Consider the following 16520-nt stretch of genomic DNA (forward strand, 5'->3'; position numbering starts at 1 on the left):
ATCGTTTATTACACTCCAACCATTAAAGTACACCGGTCTAGTATTCAAATCCATATAAAAATAATTAACTTTTACTAGGATTTTAACCTCAGTACCTTCAACTTCGAAAAACAAGTGATTTACGACAACGATTTTACCATTAGACCAACCCGGTGGGCTAAGAAATATGATGGACAAAAATCTAATTTTTGATCGATCAGACCAGGATGAAAATCAGGTGACAACTGTTCAATCGTGATAAACTAAAATGTATACTAAACGGTTAGGTATATTATAAGGTCAATTTCAAAGATTAATGGATTGCTCTTTCGCTAGGAAACTGAATATTAAGATACCAAAGTATTAAAAAGTTATTCTTGAGTCAACAGCTATCAGTAAATGAAGTAGAAGAAATTCACTAAGTAAGAAAATAATCAAAATTTATTTTACGACCATTTTACTTGGAAGTCTAATGAAACATATAAAAAGAAGAAAGGTTGTACAGGACAACGGAATTTTATTAATTTTAATCGTTTAGTTAATATAGGACCGTTACCATTATCTTTATTTTAAAAGTCTTTGATTTTTATATTGTAAATTACTTTTTTCTTAATTTTTTTCAACATTTTTTCTTCCTTGTACGAAGTAAAGGAAGTATTGTGATCGCGAAAAATGACTGTTTTCAGATTTCAACGGAAATACCCATTTTGACCATCCCTGAATCCATTTTGACTAGTGACTTCTGTACGTATGTATCTCGCATAACTCAAAAACGATTAGCCGTAGGATGTTGAAATTTTGGATTTAGAATTCTAACATTTAGTTGTGCATTTTCTCTTTTGATCGCAATCCACTGAATCAATGTCCAAAAAAGTCCAAAATCCAAAACATTTGGCTTTTGGACTTTTTCTTAATTTCAGTAATAAGCCCTCATTGAGAGTGTTTCAACGATATATTGTAAGTGGTACTTATTTTTATCGGTTCCAGAGTTATAGCCAAATAAAAATTTAATTAATGAAATATTTGGGTCTTAAAAGGCTGTTCTTTTAGTCTTAAAATCTGTTCTAATCTGACGTCATCTCCTTTTTTTAACTTTTTTTTTTAATATATTGATTTCTTAATAATTATTAACCTGTGATTGTAAAAGGATTTTACGGTAAATAATAATTCAATAAAAAAAATCAGAAGTTATTAGTGAAATAAAATTTTAAGTACATTTGAAAATGTGTATTTTTAATTTAATAGGCATACAAGAAAGTTATGTAGTGCCCATTCCAATTTTTTTAAAAGTGTTTATTATCTGTGTCTGCTTTACTTTAAATAAATTTAAAATTGTTATTTGTATTCAGATATTAATCATAATATCTTAATAAATACTCAGTAATACCTTCTACATGACATTTAGGATCCGAGAAAAAACCTTCTGTGTGACAAAAAAAAAATTATTTTGTAGGTTTATTTATTTTAAGAAGTTCATAACAGTAAAAAATATAATTAAAAATGTGTTAAAATATTTATAGTTCCTTAAAAACCACATTTCGAAACATCTACATTGTACTACATTAAAATTATTAATATTATTCATCATCCAGCAAAATTTTGATTTTATCACGTAGAAAGTTCGTCTGCCAAGTGATGTTTTATGAAGTAATTTTTTTCAATAAATCGTTAGTTTCCACGTAAAAATAATGATTACACTTTAATTTTATAAAAAATAAAGCGTTTCCTGTTGATAAACAATACTAGAAATATTTCCTCTTTATACGTCGACTGCTGATAGGTTGAAATTTGTATCTTATTTTACAGTAATAGAATCTGTACTTTTTATTTCAAACGTTTTTACTGCTGGACTTCTTTTATCAGTCTTTATATGTACGGAAAGATTTTATTGGCCAGATCATAATTCCTATTTCTACAAATAAAAATTTTATCTGTAGAAACTTTATTTTACCTTAATATTTGCATTTATCTTTCCTAATCATAAAGGTTTATAGACAAATAGTCAGTGTAATGTTAGAAACGTTTTTTATGAATTATATTTTCAATTTATTCCATTTATTTTTTTTTTAAATTTTCATTAATTTTTATCATGTATTTAAAAAAAATAGGTAAAAATAAATCCAAACACAAAAACATCTCCTTTCATTCACGAATTAAATTATGAAAATCTTTAATGGAATTTCATCCAATCCATATTAATGCAGATAATGCAACACAATCTTAAAAATATAATTTAATAAAAATAAAATAATTTATATAATAATAATTTTATTATCATTATTTTCTTTTAGAGTTTAATCCCTCTTTTATCATTTTACTTACTTGGCATCGCAGCTCTAGAGCTTTGCTATAAGAAGGAAACTGTGGTGATAATCGGTAAAAAAAAAAAAAAATGGGGTATGAAGTTTTTTGTATTTCTCGACATTACATGTCCCAGCGACCCTAAAAAACAAAAGTGGGGGGGGGGGTACGTGTGTTGAAGTGTTTGAAGCTTAATAACGTTTGACTGGGGAAACCGATTTTAATGAAATTACGTACAGATACTCGTGTACATGGAGCAATTTTTTTTTTTGTAAAATTTTGGGGTCAATATTTCCAAAGGTTGGGGTAGATAGTTTTTTGGGGTCAATTTTCTAAAGGGTTTACTTACAAAATCCCCCTTATATTAAGCTCAGTACATGCGTGCATGCTTATCTTACTACTAAAAAAAAATTTGTCCCAAAATTCCCTCTTACCCAAAAATCGAAAACTTTTTTTTATTGCATTATTTTAACCGTATTTGTTTCATGTCTTCCTAAGCATAATAGTATTACAAATTATCAAAAAATACTTTGGAGGCAAAATTTAAAAATATCGATTTTTTTTTAATTAAATTTTTTTTGTTTATTTTCATGTATTATTTTTTACTACGTAAGAATAAATAAACCAATGGCAAGAAAATATTACAATTTTGTTGTTAGCTTATTTAATACACTTTGACTTGTCTTTGATTTTTTGACACAGATTTTTTTTGAGATTTTATCAGTGATTTGTTTTTTTAAATTAAATTGTTTAACGTCTCGTTATGTGGGAAATTATTACTTCATGTTTTTGTTATTTAGATATGCGCGTGTGTGAGCGAAAAAATTACCTTAATGTTTTAATAGACATTAAAACATTTTGAAACATACATTTCATAAACATCCTATCATTGTTTCTCCTTAGAGAGTAATTATAAAAAAAATTTACCAAGTTCCTATTAATAAATAACAAAGATCTGTCTAATCACATTATTTTAGATAACCTTTATTATGTTAAATTATATAATCAATTTGTTCGTAAAATCATACTATTGTAGGCTATTAAAAAATATAAAAAAATTCTCAATTTTTATCCGGTTCAAATAAAATTATGAAAATATTTTAACTGTATTTTTATATAATACATAGTTAAATTTTTTTTTTAATGTAGGTATGTTTGTGTTGGAGTGCTGAATATATATTTTATACAAAGCTTTCACTAGAATCTACTTCAGACTAATATATAAATAAAAAATGTCTTAATCTGGTAATTTTTTTGTTAATTCTGGGAATATTCAATAAAGTTCAAGTAATATTCAATAAAGTTCAGCATGGGTTATTATCCCCCTTTATTATAATACTCTTTTTTTCATCCCTTTCTGTCTAGACTCATCCATCCAACGTACATAACAATTTTAATCTCATTAATTTTTTAAAAAAATCAATTCGCTTTTTTTTGCTGTTGCTTAGCAGCTACATTTTCTCTTAGAATTTATTATTTCCAAAAAATTAAAAAAAAATTCTTTTATATTGTAAAAGAAAAATGTTACCCGTTTTAGAAGAAAATTGTTTTTTTCATTATGTAATAATTAAGTAATTAAGTAATTCAGTATGTGTTTAAGTAACCAAGTCATTATATGATTATTATTTGTTTATGATAATATATTCTACAAAATTAATTTTTCAGTTAAAATGACAAAACTTTTCAATCTAATAAAATAAAAATTAATTCGCTTGAAAGAGCTATCCTCTAGTCAATCCTAATAGATGTATTGCATACAGATAATAGATGTATTGTTATACGGCTAGTGTTTTTTTTTTTTTTTTTTTTTTTTTTGTAAAGGATAGGGAGTAGGGAGTTTTGAAGGACGAATAAATTATAATAGTTGTTGCCCAAAAGTTTTTTTAAAAATTGTGAAACTATAAGTACTGAAAAAAAGTAACAGACAGAATTGTGGGCAACAAAATTTTACCCAGCATTTAAGCATAATATAATTATTTTTATTATTATGAAATCTTGTTGTAATTAATTCTGGGACATTTTGATGAATTTCTCTAGGGTAGCTACGATTGTCTGGTATTTTTACGTATTTTATCACATATTAATAACGTATTTATTTTATTAATAATCCAATATTAAAAGATTTTTAAACGGTTTCTCAGTTGTAATTTTGTAAAATATTTTTTTTTTTTATTTTGTGGTGGTTTTTTTTTTACGCACAGATATAAATTTTTGTTAAACACAAATTACAAACTACTTTTTCTTTTACTGTTACTTTAGGAAGATTATCAAGTGGGTAGTCATTACACACATGTCCCGACCGTTCTTCAATGTGATGGTTTTCATTAGCGGAGTTCAAACTTTTTTTTTAGATACGGTATTTCTCTTCTAAAGACTCATCATGAAGAATGATTCTACCCTAAGGCAGGTCCCTTGCACCATATCCGTTTCCATTCTTCTATATTCATTGTTACATTTTTCAGTTCCTGATAGAACTCCCATTTGCTTTTAGATCTTATATGAATTTAACTTTTCTAGCCTTTCTTTTTTTGCACTTTCTGCTTTTCTTTCTAGTAATGATCGTTTTTTTTTATCAATTTTCTCATCTCGTGATATGTCCCAGCCAACACGTTTTTCTATTTTGAATTGTTCTGATTAAACTTCTATTTTGATACATTACTCTTTTATCAATTCATTAATCACCTTTTTGTTTGTCCATTTAACCCTCTATAAAGCTTTTCTACAGGCATTTCATATCCACATTTTAAGTACCCCCAGCCCCTTTCTTAATGTTAATGATTCACATCCATACAAAAGTACTTTTGGCAAATATATGCTTGCAATCTTTTATTGAAGCATGAATTTAGTTAGAGGATCGCACAGATGGAAATTTACAAAATAAATTTTGTTGATGGATTTTTTTTTATTTTTGATTTTAGGGTTCTAATAATGAAGGATTAACTAAACAGCAGCTTGATCTAATCCATCAGATAATGCAGCAAACACAACAGCAACAACAACAACAACAACAGCAACAGAAACCTAGTACAACAACCAGTACGGCCTCTAGTAGCACCGCATCTACGACCACAACATCCACTTCAGCCGCCACTAACGCCTCCACTAAAACCTCATCAGTTACCACTCCTATCACCGTATCATCGTCGAAAACAAAAACATGGACTGTGCAGGTAAGATATTCGTATTTCTTTTTTTGTAATTAATTTTATTTACGTTAGGTTATAGTTTGTTGTTTTGTCATTTTACGTTTACAAATGAGCATATCAACGTCATATTATTAGTTTGCGTTCACCTATTTTACTCGTATGTACAGTTGCTTATTTTTTACTTTTAGAAGAACGAAATTCATATTTTGCAAAAAAAATTATTCCGTTGTAGTTTTTATTTGTTGCAACAGTATATTTCCCGTCAAATAACAAGTTATTATGAAAAATTTATTTATTCCGCTAAAGTTAAGAAATTTTCGCTTTAAATATCAGATCAGGAACATGTTTTATTTTTTTTTTATTATAGAAATATGGATAATTTTTTTTTAATGGGATCGATAAAGCGCAATTTAAAAGGATTTTAAATTGCGCTCGATGTCGTAGAATTTTGATTACAATAATGTAAAGAATTTTATTTAGTACATTCTGCTTCATCTTTCTAATCATGCTTTCGTGAGAGAGCCTTCAGATCAATTCGGTAAATCGTGAGACAATTCGTTACGCATCTTCAAGATACAGTACGTTCGAAAAGTCGCTGTGCTTAGAATTACGTGGTGCATTCTGTTCTCTCGGCGTTAGATTGGTTACCCTTTGGGTTAGTTGGACGTTGCTTAGTAATAAGCCAAGACGTCAGTTGTTGAGTTGTGATTGAACGTGCTTCGTTTCGTTTCGTTTATCCGAATCAATAGTTGCTAGAAAAATAATGGTCCTTTTGGCAGAGGAACGCATTTTTCTCGTTTAACACGTCTTTCGTGAAGGTAAAAAGTATACTGATTTAGTGAAGCACAAGTTTTCTGAAAATTTTCCAAATACTCCTATTCCTCACCATAATGCAGTTCAAACTTTTATCGAAAAATTTCTAGTAACAGGCTCTGTTAAGGACGCTGATCGAGGTGGAATACCACCTAAACTAAACGAACAGAAGCTGCTTGATATTTCGGGTGCGATGGTAAAAAATTCATCAAAGTCGAGTTAAACAGCAGCAAGATATCGGATTTGAATATTCGATCGTGGATACCGGTCTTCGTTGGTGGTTCGGTACACTACAGATCATTTTCATTCACACTATCCTCTGAAGTAATACCTTGCAGTGGTTCCGGAGGCTTAAAAGAAAAGTAAGAAATCGGACTTGCTACCGTACATAAAGCTATAAGAAAAACAGAAATCTTTTCCCTACAAAGTAATATCTGTTCAAGAACTGAAACCTACAAATCATGTCAAAATACTAAATTATTGTCAATGGTTTAAACGTTTTATTGACCAAAATTCCTTATGTATCCTCGACGTTACGTTTTTTACACATGAAGCATGGTTTCATCTGGGAGGGTATATTAATTCACAAAATACACACTGTGGTCGACAACTAACCCCCATGAATTACACGAACAATCTTTACACGAAACGAACATCGGAGGCTGGGTCGATGTGATTTGAACGCGCATCGTGAGTCCAGCTTTTTTAGAAAGTACAGTTAATAGTGACCGTTATTGTATTGTTTTAACAAACAGCCAGTTAACAGAAGTGGAAATCAATCACAGTTACTTCCAACAAGATGGCGCCGCAGTGCACATAGCTAATAGGTCAATGACTTTTTTACGAAATGTCTGTGATGAACGAATCATTTCGAGAGATTTACGGGCTGCACGATTGCCCGATCTGACTCCCCCAGATTACTTTCTATGGGGGCAGCGAAACAAGTAGTGTACTGCAACATACCACGCACGGATTGACGAACTAAAGATCGCAATAACGGCATACGGTACGAGAAATTCCAGTACATCAGCTGGTTAAAGTGCATAAGTGGTAAAGTACGAATTTAAATTGCATACAGTACTGGGGCGATGTACACGTTTAGTACTCGGAGAAACGAACACGGACGCCTTCTCAGTTTCATTTAATTTCCGTTCTGCTATGATTCTTTGATCCGTTCGTTTTGTAACTTTAGTCGCTTGAACAACCGTATTCAGCACTTCCGTTTTCCTCTATTCCGGTTGCGGCATTGTTTTCTAAAAAGAAATTGTAAATATTGAATACAATTCCCCTCGTCAGTCTATGAACTACTGTACCTTTTCCTCCTAACTTGGGCATTTTAAAAGAAAATCTCGGTACTGAAATATAAAAATTTTACGTGACTGAATTTATGACATAACCTTAAACGAAAATACAGCAAATAGTAAAAATAAGTCGCTAACAGCTACTCACTTCATTAAGTAAAATGTAGAACGCAATAAGTATTTACTTATTGCGTTATAGAAACCTACAATAAACACTTCTAGAACACAATTTCAAACGACGTCTGACAAGATTCTTCACAGCGCAATGATTAGAATAGATTAAAAATAATTAAATGATATTCTTAGAATTTCGTGTTGCGTTTACAACGATTCATAAATAGCACATTAGTCATGTATCGTATGATTCTACTATTATTAGTTGCTATACAACAGGAAGTGAGCCTAGACATAACATCAATGTATAATTTAGAATAAAACTTAACAATCAGATACGCTACAGCAAGTTTATGAAACCTGTTTTTTATGTATTATCATACCACAAAAGACATATAGAAAAAGATAATGTTTTTAGTTTGATTGTGATAGAAGACAGTGCATGCAAAATGCTAGTACATAGGCTTTCAGTTCCTGCGCCACCGTATGTGCCGGCGAGTCTAAAGATGTCTGATGTCCCTGAAAACAATACTTATTCTAATACAATAATATAATTTTTTACGCTGACTAAAACTTAATTATCAATTACTAATGACAATTCCACCATGCATTTTATTTTATTTTTCGCTTTATTCATTTTATTTTAATAGTAGGATCTTAATTTATTAAATGATTTTTTGCTCTAGACAAAAATGATTAAGGGATTAAGGTCTACTGTTTACAAAGCTATTAGTAATAAACTAATACTTTCACCATTTATACGTACTGGAAATCTTGTATGTTTACGCCATTATATCTTCAGAATGGGTGCATCGATTTTAATGAAGTATACATCAAAAAATTCGTCTCAGAATTTCTGATGATATTGAGTATAGATGATTTGAAAAAAAACACAAAATGGCGGATGCTTTGCCATTTTTTACAAATTAAATTGTTTAAAACTCATCAAGTTAACTTTAAAATAAATGACATTTAAAAAAACTTTTTAAATTTATCCGTAACAGTATTATGCATAAAAAATAAAACAGTATTATCTTTAAAAATATTAACGTTTATACAAACCGATTGAGGGCTCAACTAATTTTATGATTAACCTTGAATTTATCGATAAAATAATTATAAAAAATTATATTAAAATAGTTGTTAAGATAAAAAATAAGCCGCTTAATCATGAAAAAACCAACAAAATGAAAAATTGATTAATATAATGCGTGCAAAGTTAATTTAAAATAAATTTAAATTTAATAATTGAAAATGGTTAAATAACTAATTTAAAATTGGTACAGAAAAAAAGGTAAAATAAAAATAATTAAAAAGTGTGTTCTAGATTAAATAATAAAGATTTTAAATATTAAACAATTTGCATTTTCATATATGAAGTATCAACCTTTCTGTCGGTCATTGTAACCTACGTATTTAACGTGCGACAGAAACAACCGCTCTCCTGCTGAGTAATTCATAATTATTTTTTTAATATGTTTCCATTAATCGAATTTATTGAAATTGCAGTATATTTTATACACTGTAGATTAAATATAATTATTTGCAGTGATATATATAGTAATTTTAAATTACTAGTCATTTCTAGTAAATTAATTACTAGAAGTATTGTAAAATATTTTAATTATTCATAATTGATTATGAGTAATCATTAATAGCTTGAAAAATAAAAGACTTTGAAACTGTTAAAAAATTAAATAAATTACAATTAATTTAAAAAATAAATAAATACTTAATTTTTTGTATTTTCATAATTCACGGAATAAAGAATTATATAGATTTGTAAAAACGAACAACATAATTTTATTTTGAATGTTTGAAAACATGGTCATTGTTATTTTAAATCTGCTTTTATGATTGTATTATTTTAAATCTGTCTTATTAGTAGATTTAAAAAAAATAATGTAGATATATCACCATTAATTCATAAATAAACGATACGAATCAACAACTGCGATGATTTTTACTTGATACAATTTATTATTTCATATAGGAATACTGATAGTTAAATAAATTTATATTGGCAATACGTATTGTCAATTTCCTTTTAAATTTTCAGTTACAATGGAAAAAATGGACAAAAGGTTTTATGTAGATTTATTTAAATTTACTATTAAAGAATAATTGACGTATTTTTTTTTTAAATATCACGGTAGAGTTATTTTAATGCAAAGTTTTATTTTGAGAATGGTCATACCGAAACTCTACAATAGTGAAAAAAAATTCTTTTTAGTACAGATAGCAATTTCAGTCAGTAGAGGTGACAAACCAATCATATTTTTAAAGTAACATAAACCCCTCATAACTTCATTGAGATTCTTATTTTATTCTAAAATTGTACAAAAAAATTGTTTATAGGAGTGAAAAAAGAAGTTCTTTCTGTAAAATATGTTTTGCATTACAACGCGAAATGGAAAAATTTTTTAGAAAACAGGCCGGTCGAGTTTGAAATCAGAATATCATCAATTCATAAAGGATTTTATAATATATAACATTTAAAATCGTTTATAATACAAAAAATTTTCGCTTTTTCAGGTTTTTTTATTTCAGAGCTTTTTTTTTATTTAATCATTATCATCAAAAGATTGTTTAAAAAAGCAACTATTTCTCTTTTTATGCCAGTAATAATAAAACTATGCATGATAAATAAAATTAACTTTACTCAGAATAATTGCAGATTCGCAAGATTTTTCATAATTTTGTTTACTGAAGAAATTGTAGTAATTTTTAAAAAAAACACGCGTAATTGCTTTTGATTGTGAATGATATGTAGGATACGTTACAAAATTATGTAGCTAATTCACATATTTCTACAGAAAGATTTTCTCTTTTCTTAGATTATATATACCGAAATTTTTTAACAATTTATCACATTTTGTATTCAGTTGTAGTATATTTATTATTTGAATTTGTTTAAGGTGATTTATACCCAGATTCAAGCTTTACCCATTTAATTATTATTCAATGTATAATAATAGGTTATTTTTTTTTTAGAAACAAATGTAAATAGTACTATCAGGGTTATAAAGGGTTATAAATATCGGCATAGGTAGAATATTTTTTCTATAGGTAATACACTACATGTAAATGTTTAAAATATTGTCACAGCGGGAGCGGTCAGTTAGCGCACAGGTGGTTAATACGTGCAGGTTCTCAGATATCAAGAGGACCAGGGGATGTAAAAGGACAAAGCAACTATCCTTCGTTCACGTATTTATTTGCATGGCAGGATTATTTTGATGCGTATCTTTTCATTGTAACCCGGTGGGAACCGTGCGGCAACACAACTACGCAGACGTGTAATGTGTATGTGTTCTAAAGTAAAGGGTGGCGTTGTGGACGTCGGTGGATGTTATACGATGGAGTCTGAGGAAGCGGAGGAGAGGGTCTCTCAGTCTCACATTTGTCACCGAAAACAGGTCTCTTGCCTCCCCACCCTAAAATATATACACCCACCGCCACACCAGTCGTACTGTCTTTTTCCTTCAGCGATCGCTTGTCTTATAGGCTACCTATTTTTGGTCCTTGGCCGATCTTTTATAGTAGGACACCTTGACAGTGTTATGTCTTATCCGTTGCGCTTCAAGAACCACGGAAAAAACAAAAACAAAATTTTATTATTTTTATTTAGCACTAAAAAAATAGGACGACGTGTGTGTAATGTATACGTATGTTTCTACTGTCTAAACATCATTAGTTAAATGAAATAAATTAATAATACAAAATAAAAGAGAAGTGTATATCTATATATATATATATATATATATACAGACACACACACACACACACACACTCACACCGATTTAATTTTTCGCAGAAGCACGTATCATGGATATATATATATATATTTTTTAATTTTACACTATTCTTTCGCTTAAAAAATTACTCTTTATTTGTATTTTTAACTGCATTTATAATTAGCAACATAAAAACATTTTAAAATAAATTTGTTGAGAAAAAATGAACTGTATACTCTGTTTTTTTCTAATAATTCCACCATCCTCTATAAATTTAAATTCTTAGTGTACAACAGTAAAACTTTTATTTATAATATATGTTTTCAACATATATTAATCTGGTAACAATTTTACTTAAATAAAAATTATTCCTTTTTCTTCAATTTACACACATTTTTTATAGTTGTAATCTTTTTTTAATATTACAAGTAATATCAGTGTGATATTTTTCTTATTCATATCTTTTACTTTAAAAATATAGCGTACTGTCCTTTTTGTATTCAAATTCAAACACTTACTACTGGTATTTCAACGTCAATCTACAATTTATCGTAATTGAGTAATTTGGAACAAAAATTTAATTTAACTTTTTCTCTTCTGTTATTTACAAATTCTTTTTTTTATTTTATCTATAGTCGCATTGACATAATTTAGATAACAATTATTATACAGTGAATAATAATAAATGAGTAAAGCCTCAATCTAAATATAAATCACCCTAAACAAATTCAAATAATAAATCTAATAAACTGAATACAGTGTTAAATTGGTTAAAAAATTTCGATAAATATAATGAAGGAAAAAAAACGAAATTTTTATGTAGAAATATGCGAATTAGCTACACAATTTTGTAACGTATCTTGCATATCGATCACAATCGAAAGAAATGACATGTTTTTTTTAAATTACTATATTTTTTTCAATAAATAATATGCGAAAAAAATGTATTTTATGAATTTGCAATTATACTGCGTAAAGTTAATTTTATTTATTATGCTTAGTTTTATTAGTAATGACATAGAAAGAGAAGCAGTTGCTTTTTTTCAATCTTTTGGTTATGAATATTAAAAACAACGGATAACTATTAAAAACTAAAAAAAACCGTTGCTGACAAAAAATTTTGTTTTGGTTAGGTTCCATCGTGATTTTGTGATTATATTAGCAAATACCCCGTTTCAATTTTGAAAATAGGAAAGATTGGTTGCGAAGATATAAAAGCATTTCCGATTAACCGTGATATGTTACAACGAGAGTGTACCTGATGCATGCAAAAATCATCCTACTACCAAAAATACCCGGTATGAATTCTGAAAATCGGACGATTGTTTGCAGAAATATTATAAAAGCACCGCATTGCACCTTCCAAAGCAGCGCCCGAGGGTCTTTTCGTTTGTTACTAGTTGATGGTGAAGATTGGTTTAGTCTTCCCTTTTTTTCTTTTTCCTGTTTAGCCTCCGGTAAATACCGTTTAGATAATTCTTCAGAGGATGAATGAGGATGATATGTATAAGTGTAAATGAAGTGTAGTCTTGTACATTCTCAGTTCGACCGTTCCTGAGATGTGTGGTTAATTGAAACCCAACCACCAAAGAACACCGGTATCCACGATCTAGTATTCAAATCCGTGTAAAAGTAACTGGCTTTACTAGGACTTGAACGCTGTAACTCTCGACTTCCATATCAGCTGATTTGTGAAGACGCGTTAACCACTAGACCAACCCGGTGGGTTGAAGATTGGTTTAGTCTAGCACGAGGTACTCGCACACCTCACTACTCTAGCCTCATACTCAGTTCCAACGGAAGGCCCATTATTATTAAACAGAGATTATTTTAATTTATTTAATATTATTTTATTTAAGGTCAATTTAATTCTATTATTTTTTTAATAGTATTAATTCGATTGATTCGAATTATTCAATTCAAACCCAGGTCACACAATGATGGAGGCTCACAGTTCATTAAAGTTTGAGCTTCAACCGGTAAATTTCCACTACTACATATATCTTTATAAATATACTTACATATATAAAATATATGCTCGGTTTCAGCAGTCGTGTAAATAATTGAAACAATTATAAAAATTAAATAAAAGAAAGGCATTATTAGTTAATATTTAGCAATTAAAATGTTGCGCAGAGCGGACCAATGGCGGTGCGCCGGGCGGATGCACATGGCTCCCTCCAGACTTTCTTCCGTTAGAAGCAGCAATCCGTTATCATTTAATGTACAGATTATTTAATTTACTTTCTAAACGTAGATTAATTTTACTTATATTTTATATTTGTATTTTTATTTACTTATTATTATTTATTAATAAAAGAAAGGGATTATTATTTATTATTTAGCAGTAATAAGATGAAGCAATACCAACAAATAAGAGCAAGAATAAAGAACAAGCTTACATGATCGAACATACTGCCCGTCAGTAAATATTTTACTTCTTTTTTTCTGTTTAGCCTCCGGGAATCACCGTCAGGTATTATTTCAGAGAATGATATGTATGAGTGTAAGTGAAGTCTAATCTTGTACAGTCTCAGGTCGACCATATCTGAGATGTGTGGTTAATTGAAACCCAACCACCAAAGAACACCGGTATCCACGATCTAGTATTATTTTTTTATTATCCACGCACAACTTCGTCTTTTTTAAAAAAATTATTTAAGTCTTTTAATTTATGATGATAAAATAAATTTTATTGATGACAATTATCGAACGGGTCAAGAAAATGTAATTTTTTTAATTAACAAAGATTTTTGAAATTTCCGTTTAATATTGTCGAATTCTTTCACATATTTTTGTGTTAATTTTGAGTTATACTTTGAGTTAATTAACAAAAGATATTAAATATTTATTGGCTATAAAAAATTAAAGTCATAAAAGGGTAATTCCATTTTATTCAGTTCGTGATATAGAGGCGCTATACATAAATATTATTCACGATAATGCTTAAAGTAGGTAGTAAATTTCAGATCGTATGTTATTTGCAGAGTTGAATCTCCTGACCGGTTCTAAAAAATTTATTCTAGTCGGATTTTCTGTCTGATTCTGAATAAAAAGTATTTTCAATCTTTCAAAGATCGATTAATTTTGTTCGTTTTCCTTTTTTTTTTTGTTATGAAATAAAATACAATGATAGCTAAAACATTTCTTTTCGAATGATTTTCATTATTTATTTATTTTTTTCCTTAAAAACTATAGAAAATAGGAAGATTCTGTCTTCTTGATTTAAATTGTATTTGAAAAGTTGTTTTCCTTTCTAGTGAAGGACGGTAACATATTTATGGGTTTCTCTGTTAAACTTAAGTTGTTTATTACATTTGTGTTACTATTTTACTACACATACACAACGTAAGAGTAGATTTACTGTATTTGGAAATTCTAGTTCAGTTAATTTGTTCTGTTTCTGAAACTTACTTTATTCTGTTTGTTTTGCATACGGTGGCATCCTCTTTTCTCTTTATCCATATACAATTCCCTTTTCTCATATAATACGTCTCTTTCTTATTTCTACTGCTTTTCTCGCTCTAAATCTATTCGTCTATCCATCCAAGCTATCCAAACCCCGCTATCTAACATAACTTTATCCGGATCAGTTGTTATAATGGATTAAATTTAAAACAAACTTTGATTACAGCGCAAAGGGGCCTAAAGCCAACAACAGTACATAACAACTTACAACTTTATATTATGGTTCTGTGTGGAATACAAAACTGTAGTTTCAACTTTTTTCCAGTAACATACTGTTTACTTTGTTTATTTACTCGTACTTACAGGTTTGTATTAATCTTACATAAACATTACTGTTAAAATTGTTGTTCGGCACAGTCCGAATTGTTGTTCCATTATGGTCTTAAAAGTAAAAAGAAAAAACGTTATTTTTGTGATTTACTGGTAATAGTTAGATCATTGATCATACATACAACTTTAGAAGTTTGCAGATGAAGTTTCCTTCATAAAATTAACTTATATTTTATAAACTATATTCTTCAATTTTTCTTGCGGATCTGACCATAGTTCTTAAATTTTCTTTTACATTTTTTATTAAAACATAAAAAAAGATTCTTCGTAAAAATGGAATAACAAAGAAAATGCTTAAAATCCTTTTGTAAAAAGTAAAAATAACAACTAGACGTTGATTTTTTTTTGGTCAAATAATCATTGGTAATTAAGTGAAAACAAAACGTTGTTTTTGATGTAAGTTAAATTTTGTGAGTTATATGGACCGTTTACTCCGAGATTGTATTTTTGTTTTGTTACTCGTTTATATTATTATCTTTTATATTTCTTCGTAATATTTTTTTTTAAGTTTTGTCATTTTATTTATTTTTACTTCTTCCTTTACAATTAGGGACATGATTATTTTTAGCAATCGAAATTCTGGTTTTTATTAATAAATTTTTACTTTTTTAAACAGTTTTAATGTATCCGGTTTATTATTTTATCTTAACAATTGGTTAACAGATTTCATTATCTTTGTTTATTTAATTGTTCTTTTACATTAAATAATATTAATTGTAGATATTAAAATTTTTATTTGACATTTATAGAAGATATTTGGTTGAATTATGAAGTAAGTTTACGATAATACTTTTCCGTTTGTATATTGGATCTTGGAAAATATCGTTCACGTTACGTAACTACATTTAAACACGGTAGGTTGCAATCTATGGTTGTGACCCAGGTGTCGATTCAGTGGCACTTTTGTTTCGTTAAACTTTTTCATTAACCGTTTGAAGTTATGAATCATCGAAACACACACGTATTATTTACCGGCAACAGCGGGCGCTTTGTTTACGCCCTATATTGTGATGTTCTATTTAATGGTTCCCGCATCCATTAGATAGGCTACAGAGCGATTGGATCGTTGTGCTAAATTTTTTTTTGCCGGGGGGAAATGGTCGGGAATTCTACCCACTTTTTACTAAACTTTCCCTCGCTCTTTGTCCCACCCTCTCAACCTTCATCATAATTCTCCCGCTCCCCCTCTCTCTTTTAATCCGTTCTCCAAGCGGCCAGCAAATCCAGATTTATTTGGCTTGCACCCGCACACTAGGTCCGATAATTGTTTCTCTGCGGTACAGTTGTGGCATTCCATTAAACCCTAATACATTCTATTCTCACTCTACAAC

At 28.9% G+C, this 16520-nt stretch overlaps 1 protein-coding gene across 3 annotated transcripts in view; it reads left to right on the forward strand.

The window, feature by feature from the left end:
* LOC142325068 (uncharacterized) overlaps positions 1-16520 on the forward strand; it is a 968357-nt gene that overhangs the window by 790744 nt on the left and 161093 nt on the right. For all 3 annotated transcript variants that reach the window (XM_075366386.1, XM_075366387.1, XM_075366389.1), the window contains exon 8: positions 5199-5450. In XM_075366386.1, coding sequence (XP_075222501.1) covers positions 5199-5450 — 252 coding nt within the window. The remainder of the gene's footprint in view (positions 1-5198; positions 5451-16520) is intronic.

Source organism: Lycorma delicatula, chromosome 5 (assembly GCF_047948215.1).
Source record: "Lycorma delicatula isolate Av1 chromosome 5, ASM4794821v1, whole genome shotgun sequence".
Taxonomy (NCBI): Eukaryota; Metazoa; Arthropoda; class Insecta; order Hemiptera; family Fulgoridae; genus Lycorma; species Lycorma delicatula.